This window comes from Neofelis nebulosa, chromosome 3 (assembly GCF_028018385.1).
Source record: "Neofelis nebulosa isolate mNeoNeb1 chromosome 3, mNeoNeb1.pri, whole genome shotgun sequence".
NCBI lineage: Eukaryota > Metazoa > Chordata > Mammalia > Carnivora > Felidae > Neofelis > Neofelis nebulosa.
The window spans coordinates 150,486,579-150,508,667 of record NC_080784.1 but is presented as its reverse complement, the minus strand read 5'-3'; the positions used below and the strand labels follow the sequence as shown (position 1 = coordinate 150,508,667).

At 33.6% G+C, this 22,089-nt stretch overlaps 1 protein-coding gene and 1 pseudogene across 1 annotated transcript; both read left to right on the top strand.

Annotated features, from left to right (window-relative positions):
• Positions 1–2,589: 2,589 nt before the first annotated feature.
• LOC131508285 (U2 spliceosomal RNA) lies at positions 2,590–2,706 on the top strand (annotated as a pseudogene).
• Positions 2,707–6,680: 3,974 nt separating this feature from the next.
• Positions 6,681–20,457, top strand: LOC131508059 (alpha-S2-casein-like). The gene is made up of 13 exons (XM_058723329.1): positions 6,681–6,731; positions 8,380–8,403; positions 9,182–9,205; positions 10,819–10,854; positions 12,409–12,432; positions 12,529–12,573; positions 14,157–14,285; positions 14,796–14,822; positions 16,031–16,057; positions 18,205–18,228; positions 18,313–18,357; positions 19,201–19,329; positions 20,401–20,457. Exons 1-13 carry the CDS (start codon positions 6,681–6,683, stop codon positions 20,455–20,457), a joined length of 642 nt encoding a protein of 213 aa, XP_058579312.1.
• The last annotated feature ends 1,632 nt before the right edge of the window (positions 20,458–22,089 follow it).

Genomic DNA, 22,089 nt, shown 5'->3' with positions numbered 1-22,089 from the left:
ATTTCAGGAGAAATCCACTTACTATTCTCTTACATTTCTTAACTAGATGAAATATAAAAGTTTTGTAAGTTTTGTAATTATAAAATATTCCTCGTGTTAACTTTTAATTTTTACATGTCCAATTCACATATGGTTCATTTTTAACTGTACTGGCTCTAAATTCCCTTGCTTACAATTGAGCTAGAGAACTACAGTAAAGCCAGTAAAAAATGTTTTTATTTTCTTTTTAAGAAATTAGTAGAAAGAAGTTAATAATTTTCCCCAATTCTATTTCTCATAGTAGAAGAAAAAGTGTTGTGCAATGTTTGATTGATTGTTTAGCAGTCTGCCACCTCTTACTCTAAATATTTCTCCAGTCTGTGTCTTAATCATCACCCCTAATGCCGTTTCTACAAATGAGCCCTTATAATTACATAGCAATCTATTCACACCCTCTTAGATGGTTACGCGGCCTCTGTTTTGCCTGTTCTTCGGTCCTTTTCTATATTGATGCCATGATGATTAATTTAAAATGCAATTCTCCCCATGTCACATGTCAGCTTAAAGTATTTCATACTGCCCACTATCCCCAAAATGAGATATAAACCCTTAGCTCCTGTGGGCCTTTACCTCAGGTCCTGCCAATCTTTCACTCACAATCAAACTTTTGGTTCTTCTCCCATATGTCAGTCTCTCTCTCTTTCTCTCTCTCTCTTTTAATGTTTATTTATTTATTTATGTATTTAGTTAGTTAGTTAATTATTTTGAGAGAGAGCACACAAATGTTCATGCACGCATGTGAGCAGGGAAGGGGCCAAGAGAGAGGGAGAGAGAGAATCTCAAGCAGACTCCACGCTGTCAGTGCAGAGCCCATGCAAGGCTCCGTCTCAGGAACCCTGAGATTGTGACCTGAGGCGAAATCAAGAGTTGGGCACTTAACCGACTGAGCCCCCAGGATCCCCCACAGTCTCTTTCATTTTCATGTCTGCTCAGCCTTCCAACACCTTAGAATATGTGTATTTCACTGAACATAAATTATACCTTAATTTTTTAAAAACTCTTAGTTAATGAAAAGAGAAAAATGCAGATGCATTCTCTTTGTTGTTTTCCCCACTCAGTTCCATTTCCAACCAAGCTCCTCAGCAGTAAGCATGATTCTGAAATTTGTCTCCTTCCCTGGCATTACTTTATATTTGTACTACACATGCACATTGCTATTACAATAGACAGTAGATGTTTAATTTAAAAGTATTTTTGGAACGTGTGTAAGAATGTATTAATAGATTTCTCAAAACATACAAAAAATATATTGAATTAAACATTTATAGAAATAGAAGTAGTTATATATATTTCTCACAAATCATTCTTCACGGCTCACATTAATTTCATGTTTGTTTTCCTACCGGAGGCCACTTCCTCTCAGACTTAGAAATTAATGAAAGGTTCCAAATTATTTCCAAGGCATCAACATTCACTAGCCAATTATTGACATTTTTAATGATATTCACTACTCTTATGCACTAATCTATTTATGACATTTTTAATAATTGAAATTTCTTGAATTATTCCTAGCTCTTATTAACCTGTGTTTGAGTTTTCTTCCATTCTCACAGAACTGTTGGCCTTTGTACCTGTTTTCTCATGACCTACCTCTTAATTCTCTCAACTTTGTACAAACTCCTCCACACATTATTTTCTTTCTGGACCACCTCATTCTTATACCTAAGGACATTCTGTGTGTGAGTGTCTTGATGAACCATAGATATAATCACTGTAAGATATTAAACATATGACAACAAGTACATACACACTCCCAGTGAAATAATACAGGACTTCCTATACTATAGAACTTCCTTTCTCTCAGTTTATTTATATCCTACTGAACTTGTCTACTCCGAGCCTTTTATTTCTAACTAATGGTAAGAGTTTCCTTTTCTTTCCATTCTCCTATTAGCTGCATATCAGTCGTATCAGCAAAGGCTGGGATGTTGATAGTTGACACTGAGAAGGGTTTTGTATTCAGTATGTCCATTAGTATTGTCATCAATCCCATTAGGTAAGTAAGTGTAATTGTACACTGTTTACTCTATATTCTAATGAAATTTATAATTGGCACCTGAAACTTAACTTCTTAGAAAACTAAGCTCCTCATGTTTTCCCCACAAACCAGCCTTGTCTCTATCTTTTCCATCTCAGTCAATGGTAACCAGGTTACCAGATGCTTAGGATAACTCCTGGCACACACTAAGTACTCAAGAATTGTTCACTGAATTAAGTAGAGAGTATTAACTACATTTTCAACTTCAGCATCTGTACAAATTTTTGTTGATAGCATATATGAAAAATTCAAGTATATCAAAGATTTGGGAGACCTATTCAGAGATGGTTCAAATTTCATTTGCATTTACAAGGCAGAGAATGTGATAGAAGGCCATTCCCAGTCATAGTGTGCTCTATCACACATCCATAGCGTGCTCTGGAAAGATTGTGATAAGGCATAAGAAATGTCAGGAAGTGGGGTCAGAAATGACTCCTGGGAAGATTCTGAATGATCTTGAATTCTCTGTTAAATATCTTGAACATTACCGTAGACAGTATAAGAAACCATACAGCGCTCCTTGGCCTTTCGGCTAAGATCAAGTGTAGTATCTGTTCTTATCAGAAACTATACAAATGTTTTGGTTGAGTAACATGATTTGTTACATACATTTTAGAAAGAGAATATTTGTGAGAAAGGTGTGGAAAGTGCATTTTAGAGATAACAAGAAAATGGAAGACATATAAGGAAATTCATTGCAATTATCTAGCCAATGGAAGATAAACTGGTGCAGAAGCAATGGATTGAAGGTTAGAAGGAAGAAGCTACAAGTATGAAGTCCTTCAGGAAGTTTGGTGATGAGTGAAAGGAGAAATGCATAATGTAGCCAGTGTGGGTGGCACAGAATGATGACATGGGACCTGTAGACTGAAGAATTGAGGATACTGTAGACTAAGCAAAGGAGCAAGTACAAATGAAGCAAATAAAACTTTAAGAGGAGAAGGGGATAAACATATAGGTAAGTTCTTAGGGGTTGGGAGAGGAGCAGATGGACTCATGTCTTATAATGAATGAACCCATAGAACAGTTACTGAGAGAGTCACAGAAATCAACAAGCATGGTTGTCTGGTTTCTATGGTCTCAAAAACTGAAAGCAATAAGTAAGAGCAGAAGCTGTTGCTGCTGAAGGTAAGTGGTCCTGGTTGTTAAGTGAAATGAAAGCATTTAGTAAATATCAACCAGGTGTCAGACCAACTAAAGTGGCAGATATGCAACAATGAAAAGTCCGATTTCTTCTTCTCCAGAGGACAAAGTTACTTAAATGATTTCAAAAACAAAAACAAAACAAACAAACAAACAAAAGATGATTGATAGGCAGCAGAAAAAGAGTCATAAAAATCTGAAATGGAGCACCTGGGTGGCTCAGTCAGTTGAGCCTCTGACTTCGGCTCAGGTCACGATCTCACAGTCCGTGAGTTTGAGCCCCGCATTGGGCTCTGTGCTGACAGCTCAGAGCCTGGAGCCTACTTCAGATTGTGTCTTCCCCTCTCTCTCTCTGCTCCTCCGCTGTTTGTGCTTTGTCTCTCTCTCAAAAATAAACATTAAAAAAAAATAAAAATCTGAAACAGATGAAAAAATGGCAGTTCCATGAAACATAATCCCATGGGGGAAAAGCTATCTGTGGTTAATACCAAATATTAATAATTGGTCTTCCCTAGTGTTGAGAGTGTAGTCATGTGTGTGGTAAATTTTGCAAAGATTTCTACACAAAATTATTAGGGATTTTACCTTCTTGATACTTAAACATCAATGCTTCAGCAAATCAGAAGACTTGGTTTTCCAAAATGATTCCGTTTCTAATAATTACAGGAGCCTAGGACCTAGCATTTTCTCCAGAAATCTCAAATTGGCAGCACTTTGGCAAGATCCAGTTGTGTTTTGGTTCTGTCAGCAGACACAATATTTTTAAAGAATTTTAATTCGTTACAATCAATATACAAAGAATTCTGAATAAGTAATGAAGCGCTTGGGTTATCTTTAAAAAAAATGGAAGATGTGGCAGCTATAGAGCATGTATATTACATGTCAAAATTGACTGGAGCTGAGTATTGGCTTTTCCCTTCAGGCTAGGCTTGAACTTTCAGGAAGGCTACAGTCCCCACAATACTTTATTTTCCTTAAACCTGGACCTACCTTCAGTACACATGTAATCTGATTGGTTACCACAGCCATTTCATTTTGTGACTTGTGAAAAAGTAGGTGCCATGTAGATACCAATTCACTTTGCATAGATTGTGGCTAATTGTTACAATTTATAATTGGATTCAGCATGACTATTAATATTTTACAGATTCAGAAACTACTGAGACAAGTTAAGACTGTAAATCCTTATTAAAGTTACCGCTAGTTCGTAGGACTGCTGAGTTTCCCGTTACATCGCATGGACTTACATACGATAACCATGTTTAGTGGTGGCAAATTGTAAGCAATAAATATAAGGAGTATTATTTTTCATACGTTAATGAAATTTTAATTAACATATCCCAAATGTCACTTTAGGTATTTGTTCAAGATGTTTTTGATAAGAAGGGACACTGGTGTGCCTCTAGGAAAAAAATAAATACTTATCATGAACCACTTAACCAGTACATGGCAGAGGTAAGCTGCACAAACACGGAATAATCACTACACATTACAACATCCTCATTTCCTGTTATCATGCTCTAAATCAAGCTAAGTGGAAGTGCTCCTTGGAATATGTGGTACAAATATTGGATGCAGAAACTACTTCTAATCATCATGGCTTCTCAGAATTCAAATCCTTTTTAGGTATTTTAAACCACAGAATTACCATATCATGGAGGAACTAGATTTAAATAGTGAGTGATAACCCATTTCAGATATCCGACTGCCTGTACTTCTTGTCTTCCATTTAAGAAGCAAGGTCATATTTTTCACTTATCCTTTTTGTTATTCTACATGCATTATAATATTGTAAAATCTAATAACATAGTTCTAAAAAATATTTTTAAAGAAATTAATGTCAGTGTACTTTAAGGTCCTTTGAGAAATTGTTTTAGGACATAAGCTACTGATTTAGCTACTTTTCAGTGCCTCTGGGTACAATTAATGTATAGACACCGTAAAATGCTTATTATACTACTCTATCTTATTACGAAGTGCCAAAGTCTTATTTTAAGAGCTAGGTCATCTTAATGAGGTTTTTGGAAATCCAGGATACTGTGTATTTAAGATGTGGACTCCTGGATCACTTCTTTCATGTGTTAATCAGACACAGTAACCCAACATAGCTGCTCTGGAGACCAGAGATAATATTTGCAATGTAACTACTACAATGTCTGGCATATAGCAGGTATTTAGTAACTGCAACAATTTCTATGTTTCTCATTTATCAATATGCTAAAAACATTACTTTAACTCTCAACATCTACGTTCCAATTTCTTTTATCCCTGGAGAACCAAATGTCTAAGTAAAATTGAAGTAAGCTGTTATAAAATAAATTTATTTCATATTTTAAGAGGCAAAATGATGTTTATAATATTATAAAGCATTATCACTATGAAATGCTTCTAAAATGAACATCCTATGCATCATCTTGTAACAGTAAATAAATATACCTGATATTCTTAGTAAAAATGAGAAATTAATTAGAAATTTAGGCAATGTAAATCCTAGGACAGAGTAATGCCTATATGTACACAATCCCCAGAAGTGCATAGGTAAAGATCACCAGCAAATTTAATACTATTTGAGTAAAACAAAATCTTACTCTTTAAAAATAATCAATTTAATGCGTTGATCTAGACAGTAAGACACTGTTATATATAAACAATGCATTAGAATAATTATTTCACTTTTCAGTTCTTTGTTTAACAAATAGGAAAGTGAAGTTGATATGTAGTCAGCAAACCTTATGGACTAACACATAGTCATGGTATTAGAGATTGAGCTGGAAGGGATTACAGAAATCAGTCTTATTAGCAGTCTCTCTTTTGCTACATATATGAGGTGCAGTGATGTTTAATGATTTATTCAAGCTTCAGCAGCCTGTCTCAGACTGGGAGGCACCCAGACCTCCTTGCACCCATCACAATATTATTTCCACCTGCTACTTCTCATGAAGGAGCCAGACTGCATGTTTTGATGCACCTGATATCTGTTTAAACATGAGTTTCTCTTATATTTTACATTTCTGATAGTCCTTGTCCACAAGATTGAGGAAGAGTTATAAATAAATGGCCTGATTGAGTGTACTTATTTTTCATCACTGTATCTTCATGTCTGATATATTGTATGTAGCAACTAGTCATTGAATGAGTAAGTTAGTAAACTAACCAATTACATATAGGGCAAAAAAAAAAACCCTACTAACTTGCTATACCCAAAAAGGAACTTCGACATTTTAGAAACCAAGATTTCACATTATATTCTGTTAATAAAATTTCTCTTTATAAAGAACTTGTCATATTCATATCCATGTGTTTCTCAAGTGAATCTGCTTTTATCAAAGTTTTCATTAGACTTTCCTAATTGCCTGGAACAAAGCTAAATTAATGTACAATTATTGAGAAAATGTGTAATTTTTCAGGAGAACAAAACTTATTAACTTGCTATATACCTATTTTACAGAACTAAGTAAACATGAAGTTCTTCCTTCTTACCTGCCTTTTGGCTACTGCTCTTGCAAAGCATGTAAGTATAATGACATGTTTATGATTATCTATTCTTATTTAAATATAAGAAGAGTGAATCTTTTATGCAGACGATGGCAAGGGTAGGGAGCAAGAAATAGAGACAAGTGTGTGACTTTTAAAACCTATAATCAGAGGTTTCATTGGCCTTGCCTTATACAAGGTATCAAGGTGGACAAAAACACTTTTTATAAAGTACTCTCCTTATAGGATGAAGGAGATGTTAGCTATAGGTTAAAAGGCATGAACTTCCTCCCATATCTGCTTGAATGTACTGGGGAACATTTTTTGACTCCAAGAACCGCTTCCTAAAAGTAAGAAATATATTGAGATGAAACAAGGATACCTTGAAAAGTGTAGGAAAGCCACAGAGAAAATGTAGACTCAAAAACCATCTCTCAAGGAAGAGTCAGAATTTCACTATTCTTGGTTACAGTAGTTCAGAATCTGTTTAGACAGGAAACAGTGATGTGTTAAAGAGTGGTTCTCTTTGAAAATCACTGCCAAATAACTTACTGCAAAATAATCCCTTAACTTCTCAAGGCATCGTATTCTTCCAGTGAGAATATAGTAAATATACCACAAAATGATACAGCGGACTAGATATGTCATGTCAATGAAGTGCTTTAAACACACACACATGGAATCTACTAAATTCCTCAGAAGTAACTGATTTTTTCCTTTCCCTTCTACCCCCACTGTCAATCCCTCTTCCATACCCAATATCTCCCTCCCCACAACTGCACCATACGTTAAGGGGATCAGAATTCTCTGCATCCTCTGTTTCCTATCTCACATATATATCTTGAGGAGTTTTTTTTTTGTTATTTCTTAAATTCAAAGCCAATTCGGGAGCAAAATTAGGGTAAGAATTCCATTTAGGTAAATAGAAAAAAATAATCATAATAACACTTCAATGAGCAATCTTACACCAAGTTTGATTATTTCTTCTGCCTATAATCTACTAGTCTTAGCCACACTTCTCCCTTTCTAAGTCAGTAATTGTCCTCAAACTTTCCTTTAAGATTAATTAAATCTAGGGGCGCCTGGGTGGCACAGTCGGTTAAGCGTCCGACTTCAGCTCAGGTCACCGACTTCAGCTCAGGTCGCGATCTCGCGGTCCTTGAGTTCGAGCCCCGCGTCAGGCTCTAGGCTGATGGCTCGGAGCCTGGAGCCTGTTTCCGATTCTGTGTCTCCCTCTCTCTCTGCCCCTCCCCCGTTCATGCTCTGTCTCTCTCTGTCCCAAAAATAAATAAAAAACGTTGAAAAAAAATTAAAAAAAAAAGATTAATTAAATCTAGAAATCAACATAAACTAAATAAAATATAATATCATGGTGTTATAACATTTTAATATTCTGTAGCACATCTACATTTGTATTTTAGGCTGTGACAGGATTAATACTTAAAAACCAAGAATCCAATCATTTCCTAAAAGTAAGAAATATGTTAAGCGATAACAATGACTTATTTGATGTATAAAATGATTTATCTATTAATGTTATGGGAAACATCCCACTAAACCCTAAGCATTCCCAGAAATGGATTTCTAGAAGCTCCATATCCCCAAAACAAGAACAACAACAAGACAGATTTTCACTTTAAAATAACCAATAATACTGAAATTTGTTTTCTTTTTTAATGCAAAAGATGGAACATCACTCCTCCAGTGAGGTAAGACACTTTAATAAAACATAAAATCCTTTCACCTAGTCAAAACATAAATGCACTGAACTTGTAAGTATTTACAATATTTTTTTTACCAATAAGACTACAACTATAGTGCCAGAAAAAAAATTGGAAGTGCAACCATAAAAAAAAAAAAAAAAAAAGAGAGATGAATAAAGACCAAGACCAAAGCTCTATAAATTCTAACTACCAAGATTAAATTTCTGGGTTTTTCCTAAGTTGTCTCAATATTAATGATATTCACTCAGAAGTCACGATAAACATTGTATATTTTGTGAATCCACTTTATGTTTCTGCAATAAAGACTCATGTTTTTCTGGATCCATATTAAGTGCTAATTTCCAAATGACTCTATCCATAGGTGCATAACAGGTGTCCACAGAATTTTCAATGTTACTAAAGGATTTTCTTGTCTCCTGTGATATATTTTGTCTCTTTAAAAAATACCAAAGAAAAAGTAATGAAAATAAAAGAAAATTGGAAATTGTACAGTGAAAATAGAAAATCTTCTCTTTTCTTCTCTGTGGATGATATTTAGGAAAGTTTTTGATTCAGCTATTCATAACTGAAAATAGTGTGGAATGAGCTCATTATCTGAAATATAGTAAGTTAATTACATACAGGGAGTGAAACTTTGATCAATTTTGTTCTTTAACCTAGGCAGAGACTCAATGTTATCTACCTAACGGTTGTTGATTGACAATTTATTGCTAGTATGAATATAATCTAGGTAAGTAAGTCATATTGTTTTTCTTTTTCTAAGGAATCTACCAGCATCTCCCAAGAAGTAAGTCCTAACTTAAATTACATATAATTTTACTTTTTTATTTAATCAACACTATAAAAGAAGTTATTTGTTCTGTAGAAATTTAAACAGGAAAAGAAAGTGTTCATTCATCCCAGTAAGGTAAAGTTTAATTTTTTAATCTATTACTCCTGATTGATGAGGTATCTTTTTCTCTCAAACATGGGTCATTTTCTCATTAACCCAAAATGAGTATTATTTTTAATTATAATTGTAAAAATGGCGAGGCTTTCCACTGCTTTACCAAAATGCTGTGGACTAAATGAAAGGGATAGTAGGAAAAGATTTGTGGGCTAGAACGTGCAAGACATGCTATTAAAGCAGAATATCTTTGAGTTGCTTTTTAATGGTCCATCATCTTTACCTTTCTTCCCTAATTCTGTACACTTTGTTTACGAAGTTGATTTTTCTTGATATCACATTATGACCAAGAATATTATACTTCATTTCAGTAAATGCGATCTTTCTTGGTATAGTTTTCTTTTTGGGGGGAGACATTTGTCCCACATCCTGTGAAGTATATATTGATTTCACATCTGTAAGACAATGTGAAGCAAAAATATTATATTACTTTGAAAAAAAAAAACATTGACATTAACCTAGATTTGGAAAACATATTCCAAGTGAATGAAATTTGAAAACCAAGATTTTTTAAAAGAATGACACTAAAATTGCACCCTCTTATCCTAATTCTACAAATAATTAAATTGGAGGAAATATATTTTTGCATGGATCAACTAATACACTGATTTCCACATTCTGTGAGGAATGGAGGACTTATCTTTTAATGGTTTTCATTCCTAAAAGCTTCAAACTTAACATTCGCCTTTGTCTTTTTTTTTTTAAACTATTCTCTCTTCTTTAAATGTTTATTTATTTATTTTTGAGAGAGAGTGTGTGTGAGTGGCGGGGAGCGGGGGAGAGGGACAGAGGATCTAAAGTGGGCTCTGCACTGACAGCAGCGAGCCTGATGTGGGGCTCAAAACCACAACCCATGACATCCTGACCTGAACCGAAGTTGGACACTCAACCAACTGAGCCACCCAGGCACCCCTAACATTTTCTTTTTTAAAAGCTATTTCCTATTGTAATATTTTCTTGAAATTGACTCATTTAAACTTAAATGAATTTACTATAGAAGCATATATATATTTACTTCCAAGACAAATGTTAGTTGACCTGATATATTTTTTACAATTCAGAATGAAATAAATAGTGACTACTAAAATGAAAAAAAAAGTTTATCCATGCATTGCCTAAATTAATCTTGTGTGTTCATTCATTCTTTTGGCCAATTTACTGAACAAGAACTATGTCTCAAACACTAGTTTAGTCTGTAGGGATACAATAATAAATAGAACATTCTCTGGAGATACAATACATACAATAAATATGACAATAAATACTGCTGATTGTATGTTTGTCACCAAATGGGAAATTCTAATATAATTCATACAAAACCCATACAATTAAAATGAATCTATTTAACATTTCTTTTTATGGAAGAGGAATTTTTCCCTTTATGCTCAGGATAAAATGTTTATAAACAATGCTGTGGAGATAAAAAATATAATTATTTTTCTTCTCTCTTCAAGGAAATCACAAGAAACATAAATGAATTGGGAATATCTGTAAGTATCCTCTTTTAATAAAACTGGAAAGAGATATATAAGTTCTTAAAAATGACAATTTTTCCCTGCTCACCTTAGTAGTATCCACCTAAATTGGTCCATATTCTTTTGAGACACTTCCATTTAATCACAAGATCATTTTTATCTCTTCCACTTGTTTTCCAAAGGTGATTAATAATGAGCAACCATGAACCTGGTTTTATTGCTGTTATGTTAATCCTTTGAACTTATCATATTAATGACCATCTAGGTGATATGAGAAATATCCCCAATAACTACTAATATTCAAGAATAATCCTGAGGATTTCTTATGGTGGCTGGATTTTGATATTTATTATTATCTTTCAAGGAATATTCTAGCAGGTCATCTAGTGAAGTAAGAGCCCTTTTCTTTTAACATCAAATAGCAAGTTCATCAAGAAATACCAGATTTCCAGCAAAGTGTGCATTAACTTATTAAAGTCACAAATAGGGTAAACAATGGAGAAATCACTTACCCAAATGGATTGAAAGTGGCTATCTACACCACAATGTACATTGGTGCCTTTCATAGAGGCATCAGATATCTGACTCCAGAGAAAAGTGCATTTTTTTTAATATATGAAATTTACTGTCAAATTGATTTCCATACAACACCCAGTGCTCATCCCAAAAGGTGCCCTCCTCAATACCCATCACCCACCCTGCCCTCCCTCCCATCCCCCATCAACCCTCAGTTTGTTCTCAGTTTTTAAGAGTCTCTTATGCTTTGGCATTTTAAATCAAGCTCGTGTCAAATCAAGAGCCTACCATTTGCCTTCAACATAGTTTTATCCTGAAAAGCCTCTCAATATTGCTTAGTGCAGTAGTTCTCAAAGTGTTACTTCTCAACTAGCAGCATCAGAATCGCCCAGGCATTGTTCTGATATACTTTAAATTTGAGAACCTCTTGTCTAAAGGGGGTGATTAAGGGAAGGCATTAAGATGTGTGGGTCACTGGTTTCAGAAATAACTCATATGGTAGAAATATCCAAGCAAAAAGCATAATGTGAAAACATGCCCGGGAAAATAAGAGGCCTAGTTGTGGCCCTGAGCCCTGTGGCCTGAGGCCCAGCCTGAAATCTTTCTACATATGTCTAGGAAGCATGTTTTACTCTTTCCTAAACTGCAAATTGGTAACTCAAATGGAGAGCCAATGGTCACTTATAAATAACTTTATATCTTCTAGAAAGAATGTGTAGGATTTACTTTGCCACACACCTCACTAGGCCTACTTTGCAATTTTCATTTTTTTTTTGTCACTTACATTCATTCTAGGGCCTTGATATTGTATGAATAATGTAGAATTGTTGAAAATTTTGAAACGAAACATACTTTCAGTTGCATGCTATGAGTTTGACACAAAGCAAGGGCTCAGATGATGAATGTTTTAATTTATTGAATTCATGATACAAACGGTATATTTCTCAGTAGCGGTGGCATGGGAAATATTCCAATAAATTGACCCTTACCACTCTAGTACAACTCTAAGGTGAAGTCATGCAGTTACAGTAGTTCTTCTCTTCTTCCCCTAAGGAGTCTGCTGAAGTTCTCACAGAGGTAAGCAACGTTCATTCAAACAAAATGGATTTATGTCACTTAGCAGTGTTTTCTTTTTGTGAATTTTTATAGCAAGTGCTTTTGTTTTCCTAACAGAAAGCTAAGCCCACTGTGGAAAAGAAGATCTACCTACAGCAACTGGTAAATTTCTAATACAAATCACAGTTTCAACCATCTAACTACGGCTATGTCTTCTCCCAAATGTTCACATAACTTATTATATACTGATCAGATATTTACCCCCAAATTTATAGTAGGCATTTTTTTCTATTTTTGTTACTTTAATTTCTGGCTGCTATCTTGTCAAATTTGTGGATGTGTTTTAAGAAAAATAAGTGTTGAACAATTATCCGGCCGATGTTGAAAGAGTTACAAACCTCGAAGATTAGTTTCAAGTTTAAATGATGGAAGTTAGATACCAGCATAATTGAAGTATGACATTATTGCCCACTCAACTTTTGACAATGGCATCATAGATAGATATCTCAAGAGTAAAGGTTTCCATGCCATACATCATATAACCCATCCTCTATGAACTAGAAAAGTTTGCCATAGGCACAAGGGAAGAGCGCACACTTTGGAGTTCAGCAATTTGTGTTCCATTCATAATTTCTCAAATTATTACTTAATTTCTCCAAGCTATATTTTCTTCAACTATAAGTGAAGATAGTCATATTGACCCTGCAGAATAATATTAGATGATATGTACATGAATTATGTTTAAAAATGTTTGGAACACAGTAGATGCATCTAAAAAAGTGGTAAATATTGTTATCATATCGCTATACAGAATAGACATTCCTTCTAAACTTTTTTTAAACAGAAATAGTCTTTCTTTGAACACTAAAAATGGCACTCTCCAAATAAACCTTCCCTTTTTAGGAAACTGTAATTACTGTAAAGGCCATTCTTATACTTTGTTAAAAATGCTTCCAGTAGCTTTCTGCCTTGTACCACTCTTAATGTTGTGGACTTATCCAATAATTATACTCAGGCAATTCTACCAAATGATATTTTATATACCCATTTACTTTCAATCTCTATGAAATGAAAATTTTAAGGAAAGATACTATTGTTATTTCATATTTAATCTCTAAAAAAAATCTTTAGAGTCAGATCAAAGGCTTTGGCATTTACTAGAATTTTTATTGAGCAGGATAGACATAGTTAAATGATAGATAGATATAGATGATAGATATTTCATTTTACCTTATTTATATTATATTCTTATAAATAGTAGGTACTATGAAAACTGCTATATATTTTACCAGCTATAATCCTGCATGGTAAGTAATGCTCAGAGAGATTAAGCAATATGATCAGGGTCATGGATTCCAGTGACCAGGATCAAGGGAATTAAACTTCAGTTCTATCTGACTGCAGACCAGAATTTTTATACACATGGGAAAGAAATGACAGACACTTACCTTTAATTCAAAAAAATGTCTTTTTCTTTCCTTATGCATTTGTTCTTTTCACACAAGGTATTGTTCTGGAGGCCTTAATTAAACAGATGATTTCTTTAATTCTGCAATTTACTACAAATGTAAACACAGTTACAACAAGTTTTAAGTGACTAGATTATTCTTTTGTTAGGTAAATTTGCCACCATTTACAAATTATCTGTGTAATTTGGTTCTGTGGAGACCTGCTTTGACTCATGGAGGAGGTTCAATATTGGACTTATTATTGGACTCAATATTGATCATTTTCCTTCTTTCTAGGACAAAATCAACCAATTTTATCAGAATTTGAACTTCCTCCAATATCTCCAAGCTCTTCATCAACCTCAGATTGTTATGAACCCATGGGATCAAATTGAGAGAATGGCCTATTCCTTTATTCCCACTGTGGTAAGTGCTGCTTTTTTGATTTACTGTTTTTCTTTTTTATTTGCTTTTATTTTGGTTTTTGGTAAGGGATGAGATCAGGATAAAGATATGTAAAATAGCTAGATACCCAACAAGTTCTGAGAACACAGAACAATAAAATATTATAGTCCAGAAATTAAATTACAAACAATACAGTCCAAATTGTAGTAACATATACAATTGTAACCATAATGAAAAATAAGTAATTTCATTTAAATTTAGTATCCATGTCCTTAATGTTTGCTCATATATCATTTTTCTTTGTTCCTCAAACAATTCTTTAATGTAGGAGAGAGATAGATTATCATCTTTATGTAGCAAAAAAGACAATAATGTAAGAAAATTCAGGGAAGTGAAGTAACTTGCCCAAGTTCCAAGTACTCTTCCATTTTGTTTTATAAAACAGTTTTGTATTAAGGAGCTTTTCTTCATTTCAAAAATAAATAACGAAATCTCCCTTGGCCTTTTTCTTTTTAATATACATATATACAGAACAGAGAACAGCTCCCCACCAGTGAGGTAAGGCATTTTACTATAAAGATAATATCTCAGTAACTAGCAAGATATTAGACACTTAATATGCACTGCCCTAAACAGTCTTTGTTCCAGTTTTCTTAAGCAATAAATTTAGACTTACAGAATATGGGAGAATTGGCACTTCAGATCTCCATGAAAGATTTGGGGAGGGCAGAAAAAAAATGTACACATCCAAAGATAATGAAGATTAGATTTGTGCTAGGAGACTTTATGAAAAATTTTAATACTACTACTTTTTTAAAGGTCACTCATTAATACTGCTACCACACCAAGAGATCTGGTGTATATCTTAAAATTTGCAAATGAAGTGGGAGCAATCCAAAATATCATTCTCGATAAGGACTCTTGTTCATTCAGATCTATACAAAGTGTTATTTTCCAAATGTCTTCCTGCATACCACAAATGACTAAAGTCATTTTCATATCATCCAAGAAATAGCCTAGTCTTGCTTATTTTGTCTCTGAGAATGAATAAAAGTCCAAAAAAGAAACGAAAATATAACAATTTTTAAAATAAGATTAAAATGTGTAATTTAAGAAATTTTAAAGGAATCTGGCGGCTTATCTCAGGAAATAAATCAAAACCATTTATACTAAATATATTTAAGAAATTATTTTTTATTTTGTTATGGCTATACAATAAGTATTATTTATTTTATATTTACATAGGCAGGAAAATAATGTAGTTATGCATACCAGTCAGATAAGATTTATTTATCTATTTGTTGTTTCATTAATGAGATATGTCATTCATCATTCGTTTAAGAAATATAGGGGCACCTGGGTGGCTTAGTTGGTTAAGCTCCAGACTCTGGCTCAGGTTATGATCTCACAGTTCATGGGTTCAAGCCCCACACCTGGCTCTGTGCTGACAGCTGAGAGCCTGGAGCCTGCTGCAGATTCCTTGTCACCCTCTCTCTCTCTGTTCCTCCCCTGCTCTCTCAAAAATAAATAAACATTAAAAAACAAATTTTTAAATGTGTATATATTTACGTGATCTTAGATCTTAGATCTTACGTGATCTTAGATCTTGGGTATGTAACCACGATTGAAAGAATCAATAAAAATAAGTTTAATTATATTCTTCCTCTTTATGAAAGAGGAGTTTTTTCCCTATATATTCAAGAGTAAATTATGTATAATCAATACAGTGGGAATAAAGTATCTAATTCTTTTTTTATTTCTTTAAGGAAACCTCAGGGAAGACTGTTGATATGGTAAGGTATTGATAGTATATAAAGCTATATTTAATTCATATTTTTTCAAAGCTAATATTAAAATAGTAATAATTAGGCCTATATAAAATGCTCTTCTTTTAATGAAACAGAGTGATATTTTTAAGTTACTTAAAAATATAATTTCTCTCTACCTTTTAATGTTGGGTTTCTCAAGTAGCTTAAATTCTTTCTTGCATGTAAACAAGACTCTTCCTTGTGGCATAAATATGCGATTTCCACTGCTTCTTAAAAAAAAAAAAAACTAGTTTTTATTATTTTTTTAACTGAAATTTTACTGCAATCCTTTTTCACCTATCGTACTAATATGCTTGTAATATGAAAAAGGTCTTTTATTTAATTTTTTTAACATTTATTCATTTTTGAGAGACAGAGTGTGAGTGGGGGAAGGGCAGAGAGAGAGGGAGACACAGAATCCAAAGCAGGCTCCAGGATCCGAGCTGTCAGCACAGAGCCAGACTGGGGGCTCGAACTCACAGACCGTGAGATCACTACCTGAGCTGAAGTCAGAAGCCCAACCTACTGAGCCATCCACGTGCCCCCCAAAAGACCTTTAATTTCATGAATATTAAGAATATACTGTTAAAGATTTAATTACCTTGGTCCCCAAATTTTGATGATGATAAGTATAATGATGATCTTATTTCTTAAGAAATCTTCTAGCAGCTTATCTAGTGAGGGAAATGATACTTTTTAGAAAAATTTATTTCATGAGAGAGAGAAAGAATGGGGTGGGGAGGGAGGAGAGGGAGACAGAATCCCAAGCAGCCTCCGTGCTCTCAGTGCAGAGACCAAGGTGGGTCTCAAACCCACAAATCATGAGATCATGACCTGAGCTAAAGTCAAGAGTCGGATGCTCAACTGACTGAGCCACCCAGGCACCCCAGGAAATGATACTTTTAGAATGAAACAGCCAAGGGTCACCTGGGTGGCTCAGTCGGTTAAACATCACTCTTGATGATCTCCTGGTTCCTGGTTTCCAGCCCCACATCAAGCTCTGTGTTGACAGCACAGGACCTGCTTGGGATTCTGCTGTCTCTTGTCTCCCTCTCTTTCTTCCCCTCCCCTGTTCACGCACTCTCTCTCAAAAATAAATAAACGTTTTAAAAAATAAAATAAAATAAATAAAACAAAATAAAATAACCTAATAGTTTATTGAGAAATACTGTGCTTCCCTGGTACTGGTTAATTATTTTAAGTAAATTAAGTATTGCTAATTTTTAAACAGAGCCATATCAAAATATCCAATAAGGAAATATTGGCAATAAAGACAAACCTTCATAAGAAATATATACAGACTCAAAATCATTTTAGAGATTTGAAATGAATTATGTACACAGTCAAGTGTTTTGTTCTATCTCATACTTTTGATAATGTATAGCTGAACTCTGGTTCATTGCAAATATGCATTTTTTAAATAAGTCAATGGCAAATCAGGATCTTGCAATTTACCCTGATTCCCTCTCATATTGTTTAGGGGTTGAATATTGGTTTGGGTTATGTATCATGTAAATCACAGGTACAAGAACACCTGCTGTAGTAGAATGAATCAAGTCCATGAACATAGTGGGAAAACATCTCAAGAGAAAATGAAGCATGGATTGTGGCCCAGAGTCTTGTGACCTGAGGCACAGTCCAACGTCTTCTTCCTCAGTGCCTCACAAGCATGTGTTACCCTTTCTCTCAAACTCAAGCTTGGGCCCGTGGGCACTAAGAAAAAACAGTAGTCTTTCTGGAAATGGCAAACAGGTTTTGCCACATACCTCCACAGGCCTGCATCATTTTTCTTTCTTCTCTTTCTCTCTCACTCATTCTCCCTCTATTTAGTTTGCATCTGCCTATACTGTATGAGAATTTGACATTATATGAACAACGTAAATAGAATATTTGAAACAAAATATATTTTCAGCCAAGGATCTTTATGTTGACATAAAGAATGCTCTGATAATGAATATTAAAACTCACTTAAGTCATAATAAAGTCCTATAAAGTAGCACTTTGTTTCTTGGCAGCCATGGCTTGGCCTTTAATTATTAAAATAATTAGCTCTAGTTCCCTACTGTAATGACATAGATGAAATTACTGGTGGGCTATCCAAGTAAAGCTGATTCTTATTTTCTTTCCTTAAGGAGTCAACTGAAGTACTCACCAAAGTAAGTAATTTTCATTCAAACCAAATTAACTGAATACCATCCCTTTTTTTTTTATTTGTCACAGTTTATTTTTGTCATTAACAGAAAATTGAGCTGACTGAAGAAGAAAAGAAGTACCTAACACTTTGGGTAAATTTTCCATACAAACATTTATAACATAACGGTACTAGATGAACATCGCTGAACTCCATTCCTCTCAACAACTGTTTTTAATAAATTCTAATTTCAATAAAACTCTTCCTTATACTCTGTCAAAACTGTTGGAAAAATATTCTCCCATAGAATCAACTGTACCATTGCATTGCATGTATCCACCTAGCCATTATCCCCTGGTTATTCTAAAAACCCACCAACTGTCCATTTTGGAAAAACAGGAAATTATTCTGAAGGGAGATGCCTCTGTGCTGAATTCCAGTTTTAATCCCTACAGTAATCTACAGTCAGGCCCGCATAGATGCTTCAAAATAGAACATGGAGGAGGGAAATATATATTAATCATAAAATAGGTGACAGGCTCTCTGCAAATTGCTCTCTATGAATTCATTTACTTCTACAAGGTGACACTCAGATTAATAATTGGTTCAGTGTCACAGATTCTACTAAATCTAATCACACATTCTATGTATATGACTGTAAGGAAACCATGTTTTTCTACTGATCCTGGAAATGCAACCACAATCTGAGAAACTTATTTTAGCAAAGAATATTATCCTCTTGCCTTCTTACAAGTACTTCTTCTTTAAGTATTTTGGGCTTGAAGTCTGAATTAACCAAGAATTTTCTCAATTCTATAGTTCATTCTATGAATGCAAATATAGAAATAACATTTCATGAATTAGCTTTCTTTGGTTTAGGTCTTTTAGTATCATTTAGAATTTACCCAAACAAACCAAGTTTTAGTTTTTTTTTGGTTATGTCCAGGTATGCTCTGGTACATGAAATATTAAGACAATTACTTACATTTTTTTCCAGAACAAAATCAACCAATATTATCAGAAGTTCACCCTGCCCCAATATCTCAAGACTGTTCAGCAATATCAGGCAGCATTGAAACCATGGAATCACAATAAGATAAATGCTTACCAAATTACCCCTACTCTGGTAAGTTCTCCCTTTTCATTTTTAATTTAAAAAATGGACTTATCTTTTGTAGTAAAAATAAGCTGAGGAAATGAAATAGAGAAATAAAATTCCAACAGATTCTATTTAGTAGAAGATAAAACAAAATTAAATATTTCTAGGCTGGAAATTGAATTATAAATGATATGGTGCAAATGCAGCTATAATAAAAATAATTATAATGATAAATTGCATTTACATTAGATTTAAATTTCTGATGTATTTGCTTATAAAATTTCAATTGATACCTACAGCAGTTTTTAGCGGTAGTTAACAGAGAATACTATTTCCATTTTACGTAAGTATCTGAAATTCTAAAAAGTAGTCCATGCTCTATTTAACATTTCTCCTTTATTTAATTGTTTTTTTTAAAAATGTGACTTAGGAAACATTCTTTTTCAACATGAACAATAAATGAGAGAGCAAGAAATTGAACCCAGAGAACTGACAATTTAATATAAGTAATATAGAATTTAGAGTCAGAAGACCTGACATAACTAAGCTTTTGATTTTGAATAAGTCACTTCATTCCTCAGATATTTTTAAAACATGATTTAGTTTCTTAGATATACATGTAGCATTTAAAGATATCTTCCACATTATTAGAGAAAATAAGAATTTGGTATCTATAGTTTGACTATCAGATGCCTAAAATCTGTTCTAAATATTTCCATGGAGATTTAAATATTATTTTTGTTTGTTATTATAAACATTTAGCTAAAACATGTCATTTATTTCTCTTTTAAAGAGACACTCTTAAGAATCTTGAATTAACAGCTTCTACTTCTTTTGGTAAGTGCCTTTAGGCTTAAAACATAAACAATTATTTAAAATAGAATTTTTATGTGAAGAATGTGACCTTAATATCGTTAAGCAATGTAGTTTCAATTTTAATTAAATAATAATTTGGCTTGTGAAATACTTTATACATTGCATAAGAATTGTTGATTCATAAATGTAAGTTACCTGTGTACCTATTTCATGTGTTTTATAAATATTTTATAAAACATATAATAAATTAAGAAAATAAATTATAAGAAATTTTCTCTGTAGCTGATGATGCTTTCAGCCAGAAGCAATGGCATTGAGCGGAAACTGTCACAAACTTAATGTCCACAAAGATGTTTACCCATACCTTTGAGTTGAGCCAAGAAGTGAAGACTCAGCATTTCTGTTTGGAAAATATATAATTATCAAGGGAGTTTCCTGCACAAGTCAAGACATTTTAAAATAAATTCTCTGCATCATTTTCTCTGGAAAAAAAATCTTTCTTTTTGATACCCAAAACCTACTTTTCCTAGTTTACTTTTTTGATATTGTAACCACTGCTTTAAAGCCATGGTGGAGATCCAAGGAAACCAATGAACATCAGTGTTGCTTTTATGTACTCACCTTTAATTTTTCTTATATTTTCCTTACAGTATATGTTATTTCCTGTCTTAGAATTCTGTCTCCTTCAATTTATCGCTTTGTTCTTTTTATACGCAACACAGCAAAGTAGGCTTCAGAGAAATTAGTAATAACAGTAATGTATTAAGGCATTTACCATGTGCTGGTCACTGTTCTAAGTCCTTTGCTTACATTAACTGCTTTCATGCTTACAAAAAAAACCTATGAGGTAGTTAATATGATCAGCCAATTTGAAATAAGAAAACTGACGCCCATGGAAGTTAAGTTGTTAGTGATCCCCCTGCAAAAGTTGAAGAGCCAAGAGTCTAATACAGATTTCTGGCCCTAGGGCTCAAACCTTCCACTACCAATGCCACACTGTACCCAAAGTCCAGATAGGCTATTTTTTGAGAGGATACTTTAACTTTAGGTACATTGTCACAAACTTGATTTGCTTTGTCATGTCATTTTTGTCCTTCTAATAATGAAAAAGAGTCAGATTCACTAAACAATCTTCTATGAGAAAAATACAGCAGTGCCTGGGTGGCTCAGTCGGTTAAGTGTCCAACTCCATTTTGACTCAGGTCATGATCTCATGGTTCGTGAGTTTAAACCTGCATCCAGCTCTGCACTGACAGCAGGAACCTGCTTGGTTTTCTGTCCCCTGCTCTCTCTGACCCTCCCCAACCTGTTCTCTATCTTTCTCTCTCAAAATAAATAAAAATAAACTTACAAAATACTAATGTAACTACTATGGGTAAGAGCTGAAAATACAGTTGTATTTTATAAATAGCAATACTCCCCTTGCTATCATCATTTATATATTTTCTACATTTCTAAAATGCTGATCATGTGCTCTATCATGTGAGACACATGAAAGAGATAGAAATAAGATCCCAAATTTGCCCTCGTTAAGCTCTGTTCTACACAAGGACGCAAAAATGACAATACAATGTACTAAATGTTAAGTTAGAGGCATGAAGATATGGTAGTACAGGAAGATCAAGTGATGTATTGGAGTTAAGTCCTCAACTAAGTCCTCTCATATAATTAGAAATAGACTAAGCAAGCCAATCGTGGGGGGGGGGGCAGGAATAAGGCAGAAGATACTGAATTGACAGAAAAATTACAATAATTACAAAAGAAACTTAAAAAAAATGTACAATAGATTCTGAAGACTTTAATAATTGTAAAGTGATTTCTTAAAATATCAGCCCAAAGTCATTCATCACAATAAAATTCCTTTACTAAAATCTATATTGCACTTAGATCAAAAGAATTAAAATATAGGAAACAGCAATATTTTATGACTAATAAACATTTTGGAAAATAAAAGTAAGTATTCCATTAAAG